The sequence below is a fragment of the Tursiops truncatus genome, chromosome 4 (genome assembly GCF_011762595.2).
Source record: "Tursiops truncatus isolate mTurTru1 chromosome 4, mTurTru1.mat.Y, whole genome shotgun sequence".
In the NCBI taxonomy this organism is placed as follows: domain Eukaryota; kingdom Metazoa; phylum Chordata; class Mammalia; order Artiodactyla; family Delphinidae; genus Tursiops; species Tursiops truncatus.
Genome location: NC_047037.1, coordinates 25,751,671 through 25,773,857, shown reverse-complemented (window position 1 = coordinate 25,773,857; position 22,187 = coordinate 25,751,671). Strand labels below are relative to the sequence as shown.

The window sequence follows — 22,187 nt, the reverse complement described above, 5'->3', positions numbered from 1 at the left end:
AAAGCCAAGAGGTGGGTTCGCGCCTGGCTGCCCGGGTTCGGGGGAGCGGGGGCGGCGACTGCGGGGCCCCTGGTGGGGCGGGGGCAGGGCGGAGCGGGGCGGGGCGGGGCGAGACCGGCCGGGGCCCGGGGGGCGGGGCCAGGCGCGGCTCGCCCTCGCGGAGGCCGCGGCTGGGCTCCGCCTCGCCCCGCTACGCAGGCGGCGAGGCTGCGGTACAGGCCGGGCGGCACCATGGCGGCGGCGGCGCCTGCTGCTGCGGCTTCTTCCGATGCGGCGACTGCGACGGCAGAGCCGGAGGCCGGGGACGAGGACAGTCGCGAGGTCCGAGTGCTGCAGAGCCTGCGGGGCAAGATCTGTAAGCTGGGGCCGGGGTGAGGGAACCCACCCGGCGGCGGCGCCGCCGCCGGCGGCCGCGGGACTGAGGGGGCGGCGGGCGCGTGGGGGTGGCGGCGCCGAGCCGCGCTGGGACCCCGGGGCCGAGAGGGGCCTGGGCGGGGGCCGGGCGAGGCGCGCGGGGAGGACCGGCCCGGGGAGGCTGGGAGGGGGGTGTGTTGGGGGAGGCGTCTCCCGGACGGGGCAGCGTGGGCTGAGGCTGCCCCAGTCCGGAGCGAGTGGAGAGCCGGGAATTTGCCGGGGACCGGGGTGGGGGGGCCGTTTGCGGGGGCAGCGCCGGCGTGAGGGGCTCGGCTTTGGGGCGCGGCCTGGACGCTGGGACGCCCCGGCCCGGGCTGCGGCTGGGGGCGTGAGCTGGGGGCGTGAGGAGCTTCCGGCTGCCCTCCTACGCAGGCCTGCGGGCGGCTGCTGGCGTCGGGAGCGGCCCGGCGGTGGGAGCCGGGCGGTAATTACCGGGAGGCGCGGCCGGAGGAGGAGGAGGAGGAGGGCGGGGAACTGAGGCTGGCCCGAGGGGAGGGGGCTGCCTGTTTTCTGGGTTCACGAGCCGGGGCGAGGGTGGAAAAGGCGCCCAGGGCTGGGGAAACGGTCCGCCCTGGGACTCGAGTGGCCACCGTACGGGTGCTCGCGAGTGAGCGCTCCGGGAGGGGCTGGGGCCGGACACCTGTACTCGCCCCACCTCGCTGCGGCGGGGACTTGAATCGAGAGACAGCGTGACTGACAGGGACTTAAGGCAGGATGTAGTGGCTTCCTGTGAGCAGGTCTCAAAACAGTCATCCAGCCCGCACTTAACCCACTTAATTCCTTTCTTTCTTATGCCTTTAATTGTTATTCGTGAGTGAGCCATCCTAGTTGCCTTCACATTTTTACTCAGAGGCCCTGAGCATTACTGTAGACAGACCATTTGAATTCAGTCATTTGGACATCTATTTTTTTTAAAAATGACCCTTTGGCGTCAGATTGCCAATTTTTTCACAGTACTGTAGTTTATTCAGAGGAAACACTTTTTTTTTTGGCTATTTGTAAGATAAGATATGTCAATACAGTTTATTTTTGCTCTGGTTGAAAATTAGTTTTGCTTTCTTGATTGAGTATCCTCAGATTGGAAACATGCTACATGCTTCATGTTTCCTGTAAATAGCCCTTAGTCATTAGGAGTACTTTTTACTCTGTATGAAGAAAATCGAATTGCATTAAAATGGTTAACAATGCTCTTTCTTGCACAGGATGTAAAATTTTCCTCTTCCTGAATAGTGATATTATTAAGTGAAGTTGGATTTCCCCACTTGCCTTTTTCAAGTTGATCCCCCTTTCAAGTATTTGGGATTTTATTAAACCTCAGAAGCAGACATATTAAATTCTCTCACCTTTTTATTTCCAGAAGTAGTGCTGGGGTTCTTAAGAGAGTACAGTTCTTAAAACCTGGAAAAATGACACCAGAGAAGGAGATCTTGTCTATGTCTAAGATCCCAGCACAACCTACTAGGGTATAAAATCTTTTCAGTATTCAAATTAAGTCTTATGCTTAATATTTGCATATATCTAATTTAATATTTGGGAAAACTATAAATGAATGGGCCAGAGCACCCCCTCACTGATCTGATTTTTCAGATTTTCACTGCTTTACATTTTAGTGTCACTTGATGCTAGGCAGTGTCTATTGGAGCCTCGCTGATTTACATAGCTGCAGGTTGTACCATGGAACTACATATACACATATCTTGGAATCGAGAGTTAGGGTTGGGCTGTTTCCAGAAGGACTTAGCTGCCCTGCACTTTCACCTGCTCCATGGCAAAGGTAGCACAGTGAGTGATATCACTGTGAGTGGAACTTGGGCCTACAAATAAAAAAACTCAACTTTGTTTCTGTGGGAGAGCAACCCCACTACCCAGACTTGGAGATTGAACATCCAGCTGCTGGGAATGATATTACCTCTTTAACCATAGTCGAAGTACTACATCTGTTATCGCAGTCAGCTTCTTGCTTTTTGAATTGCTCAGCTTATAGCTCAGGTCATGGAGTGTCTGTTTCATAGAAAAAACGTATTAGGAAACTTATATACGAAGCTTCCCCCCATCTCCCTCTCCGTTTCTGTGCCCTCCTTTTAGCTGGTGTGATCTAGAGTTGGTTGACCTTCAGAACCCTGTGAAGAGATGCTGTTTTCTGTTTCCCTGAAACTGACATGTGGGTTTTGCAGACTGGGGGCTGGGGGGCTGGAAGTGTCATTATTAGCAGGTGCTAAAGTCACAGAAATGGGATGATAGCGGTTCTGACTGTGCAGATATTAAGCAGCTTGGGGGTGTGGGTAACTGTGTCAGCTTTCTTTTTCACCATGCTGGGAGAGAGACCTCGGAGGAAAGCTTCATGTGCCCACCAGCCTGGAGATGTGCTGGCAGATTCCAACTGCTGATTGAGAGCCTTTGACTTGGGGAATTATAGATTCTTAGGTCTGAAAGTGAGCCTGAAAGGAAATGTTCTTTCTCCTGGACTTGGGTAGGACCCTTCAACTCCAGATTATTCCAGCAGATAGTGGGAGGGTTGGATTTATATCTCTCTAAAGTTCTAGAATAGTAGTCCACAACCTTCTTTAGGCATATCACTCCAGTATTTATTAAATTTCCCATATATTTCCATATATCCCATATATTCCCCGTATACCTCACAGGGTGAAATGACATTCTGTGGTCACTTTCAAACAATCAACTGACATTAGCTAATCCAGTGTTGCTACAGTATTTGAGCTTATGTGCGGACCCTTAATTCCTTGAAGTCATATTAGTGCAGTAGGAAACCATGGCAGCTCCAAATATTAATATTCAAGAGCCAGGTTTAGTTGTTGGATGTCTTAGAGTTGTATGAACCTTTCATCAAGGAAAGCAAGGTTGTACTCCAGACTCCATCCTTTGGTCTGAACTCCTGTGCAGTGAGTGGCCGGTATGTTAGTCCTCTTGAAGCACTTTGACATTGGCCCCATCCCCCTAAAAATCCCATACACAAGTGAAAGATGGGGGTTGGGGCTTTCTCCTTTATACTTTCAGGCTTCATGCTGTTATTTTGTCATGTCCTCCTTTTTGGTTACTGTTTTTTGTTAAGTTTGCTCTCATCCAGTTAAATCATGTTGTAAAAATGTTGCTCAAAGAGCCCAGACCACCTTATGCATGGGTTGACCTGCTCAAGGGAGACCGGATTGATAAGGGAGCCAATGAGGATTTGTGTGAACGTTGAGATGTGTGGTACGGTACAAGATCTGTGGGACCACGATATGTCCCAGAACTCACGTGGTCTCCCTGTGTAGGATCTGTGGGATATGGTTAAGTGCTTGAGTTTAGAGGCTTGGTCAGGTTAGTCACCTGGGTTTGATTCTTCACTTAATTTCTGACTTTTGTTAACCTCTGTGTGTCTCTCTGTTCTTGTGCGTAAAGTGGGGGTAGTTAAAACACCTCTATCTCACAGGCTTGATTTGAGGATTAAATAAATCCCCTCCCCGATCATTCTCTTCATCCCCCCAGGAACTGAATCAGATATGGGCCATCTCTTAGGAAGGAGTAATAAAGTAGTAGCTAAAAACTTTATTTTATGTTCTGGTCCAACATGTGCTGGCATTTCCTGGTGTACAAAGCTGATTAAAATCAGGAGACTTGAATTCTGTTTCATACGTTGTTCATTATTATTCATGTGACTTTAGGCAGCTCACTTACCTTTGAGCTTGTCTTCCTCACCTTTAAAATGGGAATAATGCCTCATCACTAGCCATTTTGTACATGTTGTTCCCTCTGCTTGGGCGTGTCTTCTCCTTTCTTCCACCCCATATTTATGCCAGGGAACTCCTACTCATCCTTCAGAAGCCTGCTCCATGTGATCCCCTGACCAAAGCCGTGTGTGCGGGACACTGCTACCCTCATTCCTGGAGAGAATGTGGTAGGCCTTTGTACTGCTGGGGGATCACAAGTTGTTGTTGATTTCCTTGTAACACATTGTATAGAAATCATTTCTTTCCCCCATTAGACTGTGAGTTCTTCCAAGGTAGAATTCATTCTTGTTTTTTTTTTGTTTTTTGTTTTTAATGTCCAGTTGTCAGCATGGTGGCTAGAACAAAATAGGCCTTTAGAAAATGTCTTACCTCTCACTATGTTATCCTGAGGAGGATTTGAGATATGTACTGTATGTGAAAGTGTTCTGTAAAATTTACAGCTAAACAAACTAGAAGATGATAGTATTATTAAAGACAAACTACATGGGTCCGTGGCAGGAAGTTCATCCCTTTCAAAATCACAGTTCCAACTGAGCTTAGGTTTGAATTGATGCCAAAGTTGCCGTATTAGGAAAAGGATTAAATTTATCTAAATGCTCTGATTGCTTATTATTGGGGTTGAATATTATTACCTGACTGTATTCCATGAGTATTGTTACTAATTGGTCCTGAGCCTGTAAGAGAAAAATCTAATAATCCCACCTTACACATTAAATATTTTTATTTGTCATGGGAGGTTTCAATTTTTTGGTAATAAAATATAAATCAGAACATTTTATTGACCAATGTGATCGAATTGAGAGGGAGAAATTAAAAAGAGTTTATTCATGCTGAGAATTCATTATTATCAGACATTTGAAATGAGATGTTATTTAATAAATTAATAGAGAGAGATTTAAAAAGGGTTTGTTCATGCTAAGAACTCATTATTGTCAGAAATTTGAAATGAGATGATGAGTTATTTAAGATGGAGGAAGAATCCATCTTTCAGATGGATCGAAATGAGAGAAAAGGGTTCTTTGTAAAAGTTCACAGAGCAGTCCGCTAATCATTTGCTCTGAGGAAGACAGGAGGTAAACCTCAATGAGTTCATAGAATTTTTCTTTTTTAACTTAGAACTCTTTGAATAGACTCTTAAGAGACTGGAACTAACGTAGCTGAAATAAAACTATCGTTTTATCCTTTAATCATAGATACTAATCCTATTTCTTGCTAATGTGCTTTGTGAAATTATTTGAAAATAATAGCAGATTATGTTTTATCTACTAATGAAATTCTGTTTGCTTTTGAGTGCTGCTATCAGTTTTGTTGTATAGTAATCAATTAATGTAAATTAAGAAACTTTTTATGTATATTAAGAAATTTCTACATCTTTAGTTTTGTATGTCATTATTTTCACCAAAATCCCTAGCTAAAATAATATACTTTATAAGGCTATACCAGTAGACATGCAAACATGAATGAACAGTACTTGACAAATTTGTTACAGTGATATTAATTCTAAGAATATCATTAATGACAGAATGACTTTGGGCAAATTCTTTAACTTTGCTGAGCTTCTGTTTTCTTACTTGTAAAATGAAGGGTTTGGTTGTGGTCTTTAACATCCCGCCCAGCACTGAGTCTTTGATTGTTGCCTTTTAACTTGAAACATTTATTAATACTTTAAGACAGTACATTGGATGCTTTTATTTTAATGCTTAAATGTGTTTAGTATACTTATTGTGTGTAATATGCACTAAGATTTATTAGATAATATTGTTTGAATCCTAACGAGTTTTTTTTTGTTTTTTTTTTTTTTGTGACATTACTTTATTCAGCAGTACACAATACATATCTGAATGTGTGTTAGGGCACCAACCTACTGGGCTGTGAAATGGGCCTAAGCAGTGAATGAGATGAAAAAGGTTCTTACTAGTTTATCCTAAAGCAATAGTTGCTTTTAGACACTTGTATTCTTAGAGAATTATAAAAGTTTAGAGCTGGAAGGTAGAGAACATATCCTGTTCAGTCCCCTCATTTTGCAAATGAAGAAGTTGACACTCAGAGACTCCACTGTCATACAGTTAATGGCCTGTTGGGCACTAGTCCACTACTATCAAAGTTTTTACTAAAATGCTACGTAGGATGAACTCATTAGTATGAGTGCTGCAAAAGTACTGTGTTTAATATATGAAGATTACACTGCCTATCTTAATGATAATATCCAGAAGTAGTAATAGATTTTCACTGTGCCAGCTACATCCTCTCATCTGTTCCTCTTTAAGAACTTTGTGAAGTAGTTAGGATTAGTGATGAAACTGTGGTTGTAATCTAGGTGGAGACTGAGCCTGGATGTTTACCTTTTTTTGTTATGCTCTAACTCAGCTGTTTTCAGACCTGACTGCCCATCAGTGTCACCTGTGAACTTAAAAAGTTCTCATGCCCAGGCTTTACTCCAGACCTACTAAATCAGAATTTCTGGGGTGGTACCTGGACACCTGTAGGTTTAAAACATTCCACAGGGTTTGTTAATGGGCAGCTAGGATGGTGAGCCTCAGCTTTTGCCCATTGAACAGACTAGCCACCAACTACCTGAATGTTAGCAACCTGTTGTGCGTGACCATTTAAAGGGTACCAGCGACTTCCCTGGCGGTCCAGTGGTTAAGACTCTGCGCTCCCAATGTAGGGGGCACGGGTTCAATCCCTGATCGGAGAAGATCCTGCGTGCCGCGTGGCATGGCAAAACAAAAAACAAAAAAAACAAAAAAAGAATAAAGGGTACCAGTTGAAAGTTTGGTGTGATCACAGGGAGGTTTTCAATTGATTATTTTTAAAGGTTTATTTGTTCATTTGATTAGATAGTACAAATACTTGGTACAAAATTCAAAAGGTACATAAGGTATACATTAAAAAGTTAATTTTTCTCACTTCTTTTATTCCCCTAGCCATTCCCTCTTCAGAAGCAAGCATTACCAATTAATTTCTTTCGTATGCATACAGAGATTATTTAAGCATTTATACTTAAATGTGTGAGTATTAACATCTCTGTCTCACCAATATACATATCATAACAAAATATACACATTGTTTGCATCTTGCCTTTTTACACTTAATAGTAGTAGCTTGACGATTTTTCATAAATATATGTGTGTATATATGGGGGGAGGGAGGGAGGGAGGGGGAACTGCCTCATTTTTTTAACAGCTGCATAAAATTTCGTCATCTCTATATACCACAGTTTATTTAGCCAGTCCCCTGGACTGGACATTTAGATTATTTCCAGTTTTTGCTATTACAAACATTACTGCAATAAATAATTTTGTAGGTATTTTATTTTTCATATGAATGCATGTGTCTGTAGGATAAATTCCTAGATGTTAAATTGATGAATTGAGTGGTATGTGCATTTTTATGCTCAAAGGACAGTGGCAAATTGCTTTTCATAGAAACTATAACAGTTTATGCTCCCAGCAGCAATATATGAATGCCTGTTTCTTTACGCCCCCATAGTGTGTATTTTAAAACTTCTTGATCTTTACTGGTCTGTAAGATGAAAAGGAACACCTAGTATTTAGTCTTAATTTGCACTTCTAAATGAGGTTGAGGATTTCTTCATAATTTTTAAAATAAATTTATTTATTTTTGGCTGTGTTGGGTCTTTGTTGCTGCGCGCGGGCTTTCTCTAGTTGCGGTGAGCCGGGGCTGCTCTTCGTTGTGGTGCGCGGGCTGCTTATTGTAGTGGCTTCTCTTGCTGCGGAGCACGGGCTCTAGGCACACGGGCTTCAGTAGTTGTGGCTCACGGGCTCTAGAGAGCAGGCTCAGTAGTTGTGGCGCAGGGGCTTAGTTGCTCCGCGGCATGTGGGATCTTCCCGGACCAGGGCTCGAACACTACCCTGCATTGGCAGGCGGATTCTTAACCATTGCACCACCAGGGAAGCCCCTTTCTTCATATTTTTAAGAGCTATTTTTTTCCGCATTTTTTGGTGTTTATTTGGTTTGCCTTTTTCCCTGCTCCTTTATCAGTCATCTTACTGATTTGTGGGAATGCTTTATGCAGTAAGGAAGTTAGCTATCTTTTTAGCGGAAAGATTTTTTTAAATTTAGATCCTTTGGCTGATGTCTCTGTTTATTCTTGAGGAGAAGTTGGTTATGAGATCCAGTGAGGGCAGTCTTTTGTTTCATCTACATATATAATTTTCTGATATTAGAATAGAGATGGAAAAAGAATTGTTTGAGGAAAAGTAAATGAAGACTTAACTATAAACAGGAGCTAAAAGATAAACAATAGATTGGGAGAAGATACTGGCAGCAAATCTTAGAGGAAAAAGAAAACACTTATATAACACTTATACTGTGCCAGGCACTGTTTTAAAGCACTTTAAGTCCAATAAAGATGTTTGAAAAAAAAAAAAGATAAAGCACTTTAAGTATATTAACTAACTTAATCCTCATGGTGACTCTATAAGTACAGTTATTATCCACATTTTTACAGATGAGGAAACTGAGGTGCGGAGGCCTTAGTGTAACTGAGCCTTAGTTTAACTGAGGCTAAACTAAGTAACTTGTCAAGATGAGACAGTGAGTGAGCCGTGGGCAGACTGGCTCTGTTACTCTTAACCTGCTATCTATACTCCTTATTTGTTAGTGTCCAGAGTATATAAAAAGTTCATCCAAATTTTAAAAAGGAAAAGGCCATTAGAAAAATAAAGGATATGAATAGGCATTCCACAGAAAAGAAGATACAAAAGGCCAGTAAACATAAGAAAATACTGGAAAGGTTTAACAAAAATTAATCAGGGAAATACAGATTTTAAAAAGTCATCAGTTTGTGAAAAAAGAAGAGCTCATTGCTTTCAGTATTTGGTGAGGGTTTAGGGAAACAGGTACTTTCTTCACTGTTGCTTGAATTTAAACTGGAAAGCAGTGTTGGAGAGCATTTTGGCAATATCTGTTAAAAATTTAAGTGTGTATACCCTATTCATTTCTACTTCTACATATCTGCCCTACAGAAACACACGGTTGCAGAAGAGGTATATACAAACATGTTTAATATTACCTTGTTGGTAAAACAATACAGAGGCAATTTAAGTGTCCATCAGTAGGATGATGGCTAAGTAGTATGTTCATAAACATATTTTATAACACACACACACACCCCATTTACACGCACCTGTGTGGGTGCAACTTCTTTATATCTAGGTGCCACTTTTGTTTTTATTTGAAAAACTCTGGATCATGACTGAGTTTTGGCTTCCTGGATGCCGTTATCAGAAATAGTAGCCTTATCCCATATATGGCTAAAAAGAATGAGATGTATCTATAGTATGAAAGGAAAGAACTTCAAGAGGTATCGTTGAATAAGAAAGAAGCCAGTTGTTAGGGTGGTATGTATAGTTATATGTGACTTCTGTATATGTATATGGAAAAATGCACAGAAAGGTGCTTGAAAAGATAAACAACATTGGTTATGTCAGTGGTGGACAAAGGGAATTGGCCTTATAAAGGTTTACTTTTCTGGAGAGTGTATTTATGTATGAGGTATGTTATCAAAAAATGACTATTTGTATAAGTGAGTTTGATACAATATTTGTCTTATTCTGTGAGAGCCTCTCTTTCTCTAACTGTTGAAGACTATCCTATCTGCAAAAATAAGGACAACCAAATGTTAGGTTGGGTAACATTTTGAGTGCACATAGAAATAAAGTCAATTTTTCTGTCAATTTTTTGGGTAACCTTTAATTTTGATATAACTGCACACACACAAAACTGTAAGAGTAATACAGTGAATTCCCATATGCTCTGCCTGTTTTCACCAATTGTTTGTATTCAGAAAGTTGACTTTAAAAAAATTCAGTATTTTGTTTCAGAGGAATATAGTAAAAAGAATAATTTTGATCCCTTAAAATATTGTTAACATTTGTGTGAGTAGTACGGAACCTCTTCGTTTTGAATTTGGGCAGTTTTAATTTTCTATTTTATTAAATGTTTATTTATTTGGTTGTGCTGGGACTTAGCGGTGGCTCACGGGCTCCTTAATTGCGGCACATGGCCTTCTTAGTTGTGGCATGCCAACTCTTAGTTGCCGCATGCATATGGGATCTCGTTCCCTGACCAGGGGTCGAACCCAGGCCCCCTGCATTGGGAGCTCGAAGTCTTAACCACTGTGCCACCAGGGAAGTCCCTGGACAGTTTTATTTTATAAAAAAATTTTCTTGGTAGATGGGGGAAGTGAACTAACATTTATTGAGTATTTACTCTTTTCCAGGTACTCTGTTAGGATACTTTGTAAATTATTTCATTTAATCCAATTTCATGAAGAAATTTGTTATTAATTCCTATTTTAGCAAAGAAGCAGATGGAAAGGCTCAGGGTTCAAAGGGGCAGGGGCAGGTATTCAGAAGGTCTTTAAGATGCTAAGGTCCATGTCCTTTTCTCTACCAAGTTGCCTGTGAGTTGGTATATTGGGAAGAACTGATGAGTACATTTCTGTTGTCAAGAAGTTAATAATTATCCCTAAATTGGTTATGGTCTAATGTCAATAAAATTAGAACGTTGGAATGCGCTAAAAATTTATCTTTAGTACTGTTTTTGGGTTTCACAAAAAATGTTATTCTTCTGTCTGCTTGGCTGTGCTCATGTGGGTTTGTGCATGTTAACGGTTCTCTTAGAAAACACACCCGTGCACACACACACACACCCCATATACATGCACCTGTGTGGGTGCTACTTCTTTATATCTAGGTGCCACTTTTTTTTTTTTGAAAAACTCTGGATCATGACTGAGTCCCATTTTGGCTTCCTGGATGCTGTTATCAGAAATAGTAGCCTTATCCCATATATGGCCTGTCCATGTAGCCCTTAGTTCTGTCACCACCTGGCTTTGGGCCTTTCATTTGCTTGCCATGCTAGTCTCTCTTGGTCAGCTTAGGAGCCTTTAAGTTTCTTGTAGCTGTAGGGACCATTGGCCTATTCTAGGAGAGATTTCTGCCATATGTGCTTCAGAGTTTGGTTTGCTACTTGAGAAGGGGGCTGTAGGGAGCTTAGGGATCAGCACACGTTCAAAACTGAAACCGGAAGTGGGCAAGGCAAACCACAGGAAGATCCTGCCTGCAACTTGGTGACGTCTCTCTATAACCCATGGAGGTTTCCTGGCAATACCTTGCGAAACTTGCCTTTTCATGTACAGTAGTTTCCTAACTTCTTGCTCTGGCCTAAGCTTCAGTCGGAGGTGATTAATATGATAGCAATATAGATAACTGTATGATAATTATTATGCACATGACTTGTGTAAAACAATTGGCCCCTAACTATGTTCTGTAGACTTTCACACTGAGGAGCTGCATCTTACCTAGTAGGGCATTTTTGAGGAGTTGCCATGGAATTCATGCTTTAACCTTGACTTTATGCCTTGTCAAGAGTTGTACTTTATGTTGTTCAGGTTTTATAACCACAAGACAGTTCTTTGCTCACTGAGTTTAGGCTAACCACCTAAACTATACTGGATTCCTGGAGTCCTTTGCCCACTCAAGTGCTCACTCAGTGCTATTACCTCGTTTATGTTTTACTGGTGATTGCACAGTACCTTATTTCCGTGATGGAGTAGGAGTGCAGTGTTAGTGAAACTTTATTATTCCCTGTTTCTTTAACCTCCAGGTCCCAGGTTGATATCATAGTGCCTGTTCTTCCATAGAACCAGATTTCTGCTAGGAATTATGTAATGTGTTGATTTTTTTTAAGATGACCAGTTGAGTGGGATTATAGAATCTCAGATTATATTTTTAAAGGTAATTTATCATTTATTGGGAGTAAGAAAAGTTGCTTGACAATCTAGTTATCTGATTATGTTAATTTATGCATTGGAAAACGCTACTTACTAGTAGATATTCCAGCAGTCACCATATGCCTATTGGTGTCTCATTCTCTGCCTCAATAGTATCACAAATGTAAATGTCTAACTTCCCAGTGGTGCTTTCGAGATGACAACTAGAGAGCGAAATAACAGCTATGTAACTTTTTTCTCTTCAGTGGTTCTTAGGTACCCCCCCCTCCTTTTTTGTTACTGTACACCTGGGGCAATCCGACATACTCTGAAGAGGGTGAATAGGAAAACTTTTGGAAGGTCATGTGTGATTACGGCAGTTTTTCTTTTCCTTTCTCCATTGAGAACTGTAAAAAATGAACAAGAGAGAGCTCTTCTGTAAGATTTCTTTATAGGAAATATTTATTAGGTATCTAGAAATTGAATGATAAATGAAACTGTAGCATGTTGAAAACATGATTTTCTGCTACTTTTCTAGTAATCACCTAACCTCTCTGAGCCTCAGCTTCCTTTTGTATAAATTCGTAATGGTAGTTATTCTAATCTTACAGAGTGGTTGTGGGAAGATTGGATGACTTGCTATAGTGCTTGGCACGTTGTAACGTAAACAGTAGTGATAATCGGTAAAGTAAATATTCATAGTTTTCTTGATGAACAGCTATTTAATATAAATGTATATCCAGTTCTTGTAGTGTTTATGAGATTAAACTGGCCACAGGTAGCAATATCTAAAAACATTTGAAATCAGTGTTGCCATGTGCATTTTAAAACATTTCAGGTGTTATCTCTCAGGATCTTAAATCTCTACGGAGGCCTAGAAGATTAACTAGTTAAGGTGTTGCAAACTCCAGTCTACAGAGACCAGGCATAGTGAAGTTAAAGCCAGGTGGGGATTGTTAGGATTTCAAAAGAGGCTGTCTGTCTACAGTTTCTACTCAGAACCACGTTGCCAGGTCTCTGATTATTAAAGAGAAACCAGAAATATGGATTTATTTATTATTAACTCTCCCAGTTTCTAGATGTTGGCTACATTTTTCCTAACATTATGCAGGACAGACAAAATAAACCTCTGGTTAGCTGACCCCCAAATTGTGCCCCCCCATTTGAAATAGTTCAAACCCCTCATTTTAGAGATGTGCAGCCCGAGGTATAGAAAGGTTAGGTGTTTGTGCATCTATTTCCTCTAGTGGAAATGTATTATTTCTTTAATAAAAGTCTCATTAAAAAAAAGTGAGCTTCTCTGGTGTATCTCGTTGTTAAATTACAGATTATCTTTGGTCAGAACCTTATGGCTTGAGTGAAGGGAATTGTGTACAGATGCTAATTTTTAGGAATCTCTAACCAAGGAAGGGCACTACTAGTTACTATTTACTGAGTGATTACTCTGTTCTAGGCATCGTGGTAAGTGCTTGACCTCAGCTAATGGTCACAGTAGTCCTTGAAGCATTATAATTACCTCTTTTTATGCAGGAGGTTGAGACTAGGGACATGCAGATCATTAAGTACAAAACTCACGTTGAAACTCATATGTGTCTCCAAAATGAATTTGTTTAACTTGCACCAGTACTGTATATGTTTTCAGAATTTTGTGCAACTTTCATCTTACTGCAAAAATTAAAATTAAACATTATACGAAAATTTGAAAGACCTTATATGTTAACATTACATGGGATTGTCTTGGGACTCCCCTGGCGGTCCAGTGGTTAAGACTCAACACTTTCACTGCAGGGGGCACGGGTTTGAGTTCTGGTCGGGGAACTAAGATCCCGCATGCCTCGCAGTGCAGCCAAAAAAAAAAAAAAAAGAACACGTATAGGATTGTCTTTTTGTCTATAATTAGATGGCATAACAGCATTTTACTTTTATTCTAAGCTTGTCGACACTGAAGCTGTTATATTTTTAAGCATATGTTTGTTTCACTCCATTTTTTTGTTGTGTATGTAAATGATAATGTTTGCATAGTTTTATATCTTGCCCCCCATCTAAAGGTCTAATCCTCTGTTTAGGTTGCTATTCCAGTTATTAGAACATCATATCCTGAAGTCACTCAGGCCAAATTCTGTGAATTTTCTCTCTGTAGTACCTCTTCCATTTTTCTTTTGCTCGCATCTTCCCTTTATTCCCTTAGTTTAGGCCCGGTAACTGTTAGTAATTTTCCTGAAGCATAGTTTTGATCACACAGAAACTTTTAGTGACCCTTGTTGCTTCCTGAATAAAGTTAAAACTCCTTAGCTTGGCATTCCAGGTTCTGTTTGATGCCACCTTTCCTTTACAGTCTCATCCTTTCTTATAACCCTTTCATCTCTCTTTACGCTTTAGCCAATTTGTACTATTCACTGCCTCCTTGAAGGTACTCCTCCTGTTTCCACCTCCCGAACTTGTTCACGTTGTGCCTGCCTTACTCCTGGAATGTTATCCCTCCATTCCCAGTTTCTGTATTTAAAAAAAAATTACTTGGAAGAAGTTACCTTGAAGATTAAGTGAAATAATATATATGAAGTCCCTAAAAAAATCTATGTGTAATGTATTATTTATTTGATAAATGAATATAGTGAACTATTATTATGATTTAGCTTTCCTCCCACTCCAAATAATCTTTATCTTCGGATCATCTTGTCCAGGACCCTGGCCCTTTGCAGTTTCTCTTGGGAGTTAATCACGCTGGCGGGTCTGTATTGGCTTTTATTTCTGTGCTTAAGGTATCCTTTGAAATAGATTGGAGATTCTACAAGATCTCTTAGGATAGTTTCAGGAAGGAATAGCTGTCTGTTCCTCTCAACACTGCTGTGTTCAGAAAGACATTAATAGGAATGGAAAGACTAGGCTTTGGAATTTGATTTCTGTCATTTCACTGTGCCAGCTGTGTAACTGTGAATTTTTTTTTTTTTTAGTTTATAAAAGAGAACAGTAATGCTTATGTCACAAGGTTGTTGTACCAACCAAATGAGGTATTTGAGAAAATATTTAGCACTGTCTCGGAGCATGCAACTGCTTGATAAATATTTATCTTCTTTTCTTACTTATCCCAGTAGTGTTCCCCTCTCGGACACACAGAAACATGCATACAAACCTATAGATATATATGCATGCACACAGTCCCCCCAAAACATACACATAAACACATATGTGCATACTCACATCCATGCCCAGAAGCGTAACACTGGAATCTCTACCCAATACCCTGATATTTGGGATTCTAGTCCTAGGTAAAATTTATATGGTAGGCTCTGGACCTGTGACCTTTGCACAGAATCATTGATCTTGTACACAGAGAGTTGACTGTCTTTCTATTTCTGTTAATCTAGGTTATTGGTTTTGATTCCCAATGGTGTTTATCTTCTTGGTTTAAATTGTTTACTTTTTGCCAATGACTAAAAGCTATTTTCTATAAAATAGTTACTTGTCTCCCCTCTTTCTTCAGGTATTTATGCAGAAGTTACCTTCTAGGTGGAGCCTTCCTTGGCTCCCCTCCCTCTGCCATTTCATGTGGTGCCCATTCCTGCTTAATACTAACATACCATTTTAATTTATTTATCTTATTTATTATCTGTCCATCTGTGTTAGTTCAATGAGGACACAGTTTTCTCATTAATGTATCCCTGGCATCTGAGTAGGCACTCAGTAAATGTTTGAATGTGTGCATTTCAGGACTGGTTGGTTTGTTTTCAATATGATATCTCTGTATTAACACTATAAAAATTCTGAAATTTAGTGCTTTTGGTAACTGTATACAGGAGACATTTTCTTTTTAAAACTTTGGAGCAGTTGACATGGATAAACTTATATCAAACTTATAAAAAGAAGTTTATATGCAATTTTATAATTCGTGATGTGATATTAGAACCCCTTTTTTTGCCCATGCTAAAGTTATAAACATACACATACTTATTCAGTAGATATTTCATTAACTGTTATAAGCTAAGCATGATGCTAAGCATTGGTCCTGTCCCTTAAGTTTATATTCAGCGAAGAGACATGTAGCAGTCTCCTTTGCTGGTTCCTTCTTAACTCTACTAATGCAAAATGATGATGGAGAGCTCTGAGGCTCAGTCTTCAAATCTCTTTTCTTTTCTCCACATTTACCTTCCTTGTGATCCTGTATAGTCTTAAGGTTTGAGATATATTATGTACTTGCTAATGATTCTCAAATTTTATCTCTAGCCAGCACTTCTTTGCCCACTTGCATTTGCACTTGGATATCTAATAGGCATCTCAGACTTAACATACGCAATACAAACTCTTGATCCCTCTTTCCCAACAAGAGACTCTTTCCTCTGGAAGTGGCATCTCTGTCCGTCCAGCTGCTCTGGCTGAAACCCTTTAAGAAGCGATCCTTGACCCCTTTTCCTCTCACATCCACATGCAAACTATCAAAAATCCTGTTGGCTCTATCTTCAAAATATATGCCCAGCTGACCACTTCTTTCCATGCCAGGACTGCCCCCCTAGTCTCAGTTATCTCTAATCAAAATGATTACAATAGCCTCCTATCTAGTTTCCTGCTTCCACCCTTTTCCTTCTGCAGTGATTCTTTAGAACAAAAGTTGGATCATGCCATTCTTCTGCCCATAATCCTTCAATAGCTTCCCATCTCATTCAGAAAAGCCTAAGACTTTCCATTGGCCTGCAAGACCCTATTTAACCTGTTTCCTTCCCCAATCCTACCTCATCTCTTACTGTTTCCTCGCTCTTCCTACTTTGCTTACTGTTTTACAGCCATACTGGCCTCCTTGCTATTCCTTCAGTGTGCCAAACTATCCTGTCTCAGGGCCTTTGCATATTTTATTGTTTCTGCTAATCATCTCTTTCCCCAGGTATCTGCGTGACTCACTCCCTCATTGACCTCCTTCAAGTATCTCCTCAAATATCTTCACAGAAAGGCCTTCCTTGATTCCCTGTATAGAATAACATTGCTCTCCTCCCTCTCTACCCTCTGGGCCTGGCACTCCCTCACTGTCTTACCTTACTTTATTTTCTTCCATGGCAATAAATATTATATACTTACTTGTTTAAGAGTTTATGATGCTTGTCCCCACTGTCTCAATTGTATAAAAGTTCCACGTGGGCAGAGACCTAGTTTTGTTCATTGTTATATTCCCAGCATTTAGAAAGGTGTCTGGCATGCCGTAGGCACTTAATAAATATTTGTTGAATGAAATACAAGTGCAATCCAATACGATCCTTAGAGTAGAAGTGCATATAAGATGTAGTAGGGAAGAGAGGAAAGGGTGACATGCCTACCTAGGAGTTGAGGGAAGACTTTACAAAGATGGTCTTAAGCAGAGCTTTCAGGAGAAAAAAGATCAGGTGAGAGCATCCCATGCTATGAAGATAGTGTTGAAAATGTACAGGGGCATGAGAGAACACAGTGTTTTCAAGGAGCTAAAAGTACAGTACTGCTGGAGCATAACTTGTGGGGGTAAAGATTAAGTAGTAGATGGTGCCAGATTATGAAGGGTTTTTATGCCAGACAAAGGAATTTTAGGTTTTATCCTGCAAGGTGGGCAGTGGTAGATATGGAGGAGCCATTGAAGATTTTTGAGCAAGGAGTGATATATATGTTTACGTATTAAAAAAGTAACAGGCAACAGTGTGAAGGAAGGGGATCAAAGCTAAATACAGCATTTTGTTATATACTCTGTATATGAAGTTGCAAGATATGTATGATGCAGAGAAACAATTCATGTCCCGTGAATGGGCAGGCGGCTATTTCATTTTATGGTTGACAAAACCAGTGATGTGTAGTGTGAAGGTGTTCTTGGCCTACTTGCAGTACATCTGTGAGGGAGAAGAAATGCCCGGTGGAGGATTGGTTCATCTCTAAAAATCCATGCTTTAGGAGAGAAGATTTTTTTAAAAAATTTGGTTAACAATTGTGTTGTAAGTCATGTAGACTGAAAAGTTCTTAAAGAGTACCAGTTATGAATTCAACAAGAAATGGTGTTGTTATAGAGTAAAAGATGTCGTGCTTGAAGGCCAGCCTCCTTTCTTCATAGAGGAATGGTTGTTTCGTCAGTAATATGCCTCCTGCTCTTGATTCATTGTTGAAGGAAATAGCAACAGCTGTAAATGTAGTCAGAGCTATACTATTTGCTGTAGGGCCAATAATACATCTGCCTTTGTAGAAGTATCTACCTTTGCATATTGAAGTACCCTGGCATGCACAGAATTTTAAAAATCAAGAATGAGCTAAAAACATTTTCTACTTTCATTCAAATGCAAGTAAAAACTATTTCCATTATTTCAGCTGTCTTGCTCAAGTGTCATATCTTAGCAATATATTGAATGTCTTGAACACATTTTAATCTTTTTACTTTAGAGTCAAAATAGGATGTGTAAATTTAAGGATAAGATGGAGGTACTCAAATGGTGCACATGGTTTGGATGTTGAGAATTTGGCACTCCCAAATTCATGGAAACATGATATTGTATTATTGAGCATGTTTTCAAAACCACATCCAAATGCTGCAGTAGGAAATGAAGAAATGTTTTCCAAAGGCAGATACAACCATGCAGAGTTAGGATCCATTTGTTTCCATTTCCCAAGTTGAAGCATTCACCTTTTGAGTGTGCTCTGCTATTCAACTCATTGTCTAATGGAACAGTAAAAGTGGTTGTCAGTGAGATACTGCTTTATAATTTCTGAGTCCATGTTTGATCCAGATAGCCAGATCTAGTTGAAAGACTTACCAAACTCTGATGACGATGACCAGTAATGTGAGATGGGACTTTCAAATTTGTTAGAAAAGGTAGAAAGGATAAGAAAAGAAGCTAGTCAGGATTAGGTTACAGAATCAACTCTAGCTAGTGTAAGCAGAAAGAGATTTAATAAAAGATTTTTTTTTAAATAAAAGATTTTAAGTGGCTTACAGAATTGTTAGAAAGACTGAAGAAATAGACTCTAGTCCAACTTTCAAGAATGACATTCAAAAGCCACATTGCATCTGGGCCACAAAGCGATTTACTACCTCTTTTTGGATCAGAAAGGTGCCTGCAAAATTAGGAAGTTGTACCTTTTAGCTGTAGAACCTTGCCACCTCTACCATGATCAGGAATCTTCCACTATTAGGAAACAGCCAACGACAAGCAACCATCTTCATCGGTAAACTGTTGTCACTGCTGCTAGCTCTAGAAGTAGGTTTTATTATTACTTTCTGGACACACCGTGCAGCTTGTGGGATCTTAGTTCCCCGACAGGGATCAAACCTGTGCCCCCTGCACTGCAAGCATGGAGTCCTAACCACTGGACTGCCAGGGAATTCCCCTGCTGCTGCTGGCCCTAGAGCTAAGCCACACTGGCCACAACCTGTGTGACAGAATGGATGCCTTGTACCCTTCTTCTTGATATCTATGAAACCTGTGACTGGATACAAGGACTGCAGCCAGTGCTACTGCGGGAAACTTGGACATCTCCATGACAGTACTTGCTAGTAGAAGCAACATAAATGCAACCTCCCTTCTCTTTTGTCCTCCAAATTTCCAGCGAGTGCATCTAATTAACGGAATTTAAATCACATCCACAACCCTAACTACAAAATAGGCTGGGAAATGTAGTTTTTAGCTTTCTAGTCTCTGCAGTACAGGAAATCATACGCCAAAGGACATTGTAACAGATGATGAACACTGACCCACCATATCTGCCACAGATATAGACCCTGATTCTCCTGAAGGCTAGCCATCATCAAATGCGCTATAGATAAATTGAGAAAGATGGCACATAATACCATCAAATAATGTTGAGAGGCTTACAAGTATTTGTATTTTAGTATATTTTAAAATTGTTTTATAATGACATATTAAAAAAAAATGCCTGAAATTGGTTCTCCACCTATATGATGAATTTAGTGGTCTGTGGATGCTCAGAGTTACCTGACATTTAAAGTGTAGGTAGTGGATGAAAAGCCTGAAAGAGGGAGTTCAAAAAAAAAAATTAGAATGGGTTACCTAAGCTGAGGAAAGGTCAGTGTTATCAAACACTGAAGTGTGATTAAATAAGGTGGGACCAGAAGAACAGTCACTTGATTTGGTAGCACTTAATATTATTAGTGTTCTTGAAAGTTCTAGTAAAGAAATAGGGTCAGAAGCCAAATTGTAGGTTTAGGCTGTGAGTAGGAGGGGAGGGATTGAAGCAGAGATTATAAAATAAGTTGTCTGGAAGCTTGCCTTTTAAGGAGCAGTAGTTTATTGTTTGTTTGGTTTTTGTCCAATGCATTTGCTTATTTATATACAATAATCAACTAGAACTAGTGAGGCCCTATGAAAATATCACCCACAGGACAGGTATAATCTTCTAAAGTTCCTCACTTCTTTGTGTAGCTTAATATAAAGTGTGTGCTATTAAATTAATCTTTCTGCTTAGAGATATATTGAGTACAACGTTATTTTTGTTAATTCTCTAACCATTAGTTACTTCTGATTTTTTAGAATAAAGTGACAGTTAATTATTTTGATTTATGTTTTTTATAAAGTGCCAGTTAATTACCACTGTATTTTGGAGTCACAGTTTAAAGTGTTGATAGCTGACTTAATCAACATATATTGGCATGATTGATTGGTGATCTGGCATTGATTAGATGAATTTACTTTTCAGTGTAGTTTATTTTGAACATTAGTGACAGATATTCAAAGATTATGACAACTGCTTTTCTAGGAAGTGATGTTGAGTCCATTTTATATATTACGTAGAACTTGAATTTTAATTATTCTGAGTAAATATCTGATAATGTCAAGTTCATTGGATTCTGTAGACAAAATAACCCCCACTGTCTCCCTCTTAGAAAGGTGGGCATCATCAAAAAATCTAGAAACAATAAATGCTGGAGAGGGTGTGGAGAAAAGGGAACCCTCTTGCACTGCTGGTGGGAATGTGAATTGGTTCAGCCACTATGGAGAACAGTATGGAGGTTCCTTAAAAAACTACAAATAGAACTACCATATGACCCAGCAATCCCACTACTGGGCATATACCCTGAGAAAACCGAAATTCAAAAAGAGTCATGTACCAAAATGTTCATCGCAGCTCTATTTACAATAGCCCGGAGATGGAAACAACCTAAGTGCCCATCATCGGATGAATGGATAAAGAAGATGTGGCACTTATATACAATGGAATATTACTCAGCCATAAAAAGAAACGAAATTGAGCTATTTGTAATGAGGTGGATAGACCTAGAGTCTGTCATACACAGTGAAGTAAGTCAGAAAGAGAAAGACAAATACAGTATGCTAACACATATATATGGAATTTAAGAAAAAAAAAATGTCATGAAGAACCTAGGGGTAAGGCAGGAATAAAGACGCAGACCTCCTAGAGAACGGACTTGAGGTTATGGGGAGGGGGAAGGGTGAGCTGTGACGGGGCGAGAGAGAGTCATGGACATATACACACTAACAAACGTAGTAAGGTAGATAGCTAGTGGGAAGCAGCCGCATGGCACAGGGATATTGGCTCGGTGCTTTGTGACAGCCTGGAGGGGTGGGATAGGGAGGGTGGGAGGGAGGGAGACGCAAGAGGGAAGAGATATGGGAACATATGTATATGTATAACTGATTCACTTTGTTATAAAGTAATTATACCCCAATAAAGATGTTAAAAAAAAATAGTAGAAATCATGCAAACCATATTCCACGGCTATAATGCAATAAAACTAAACATTAAAAACAAAAAAAAAAAAAGAAAGGTGGGCGGTGGAATATGTGTACATTTATATAGTGTAGTTTTCTCAGATTGCACTGGTGTGAATGGAACAGCAACATGTTCAAGGGCAGTGATTTAGTATTTAAGATTCCCTCATTAGATATGGAGCATGTTTATTATGATTTAATTCCAAATTTGTTTATATTCCAGGCCCTATATGGTGACCTAGGTGGATTTTTAGTTAAAAAAAAAAAAAAAACAACCCAAACCCTCTGGATTACACGGAGGGGAGACGGCAAAGAAGGAGAGACTTAAAGGAGAAGGTTGAAAGTAATGAAAACAGAATTGCTGGGCAGTGTCCTGGAGTGAGAGGGAGGGAATGGGGTAGAGAGAGCACAGGTAGATGGATGAGCTATAGATAATAGGTAGGGACATTGTAGTCTTTTGAGGAAGAGAAGATGGATGGATACAAATTCAAATATATATTATTTTTCCTGTTAGGAAATGTGAATTTGTAAAGGCCAACCCATATTAGGCAAGTTGGGGGTCATTTAAAAGATGAGATTCCTTTATTTTGACTTGAGATGCTTATTCTATGACGTGGTAAC

General features: G+C 40.0%; 1 protein-coding gene across 4 annotated transcripts in view; it reads left to right on the top strand.

The window, feature by feature from the left end:
* The first annotated feature begins 181 nt into the window (after positions 1-181).
* The window catches only part of RASA2 (RAS p21 protein activator 2), a 117,904-nt gene continuing 95,898 nt past the window's right edge, over positions 182-22,187 (top strand). For 2 of the 4 annotated variants that reach the window (XM_073803752.1, XM_019934280.3), the window contains exon 1: positions 182-355. In XM_073803752.1, coding sequence (XP_073659853.1) covers positions 232-355 — 124 coding nt within the window. In that variant the 5' untranslated portion in view covers positions 182-231. Of the gene's footprint in view, positions 356-1,816; positions 1,878-7,069; positions 7,154-22,187 lie in introns of those variants that run through there. The other 2 variants (XM_073803753.1, XM_019934281.3) reach the window with 2 other exon arrangements.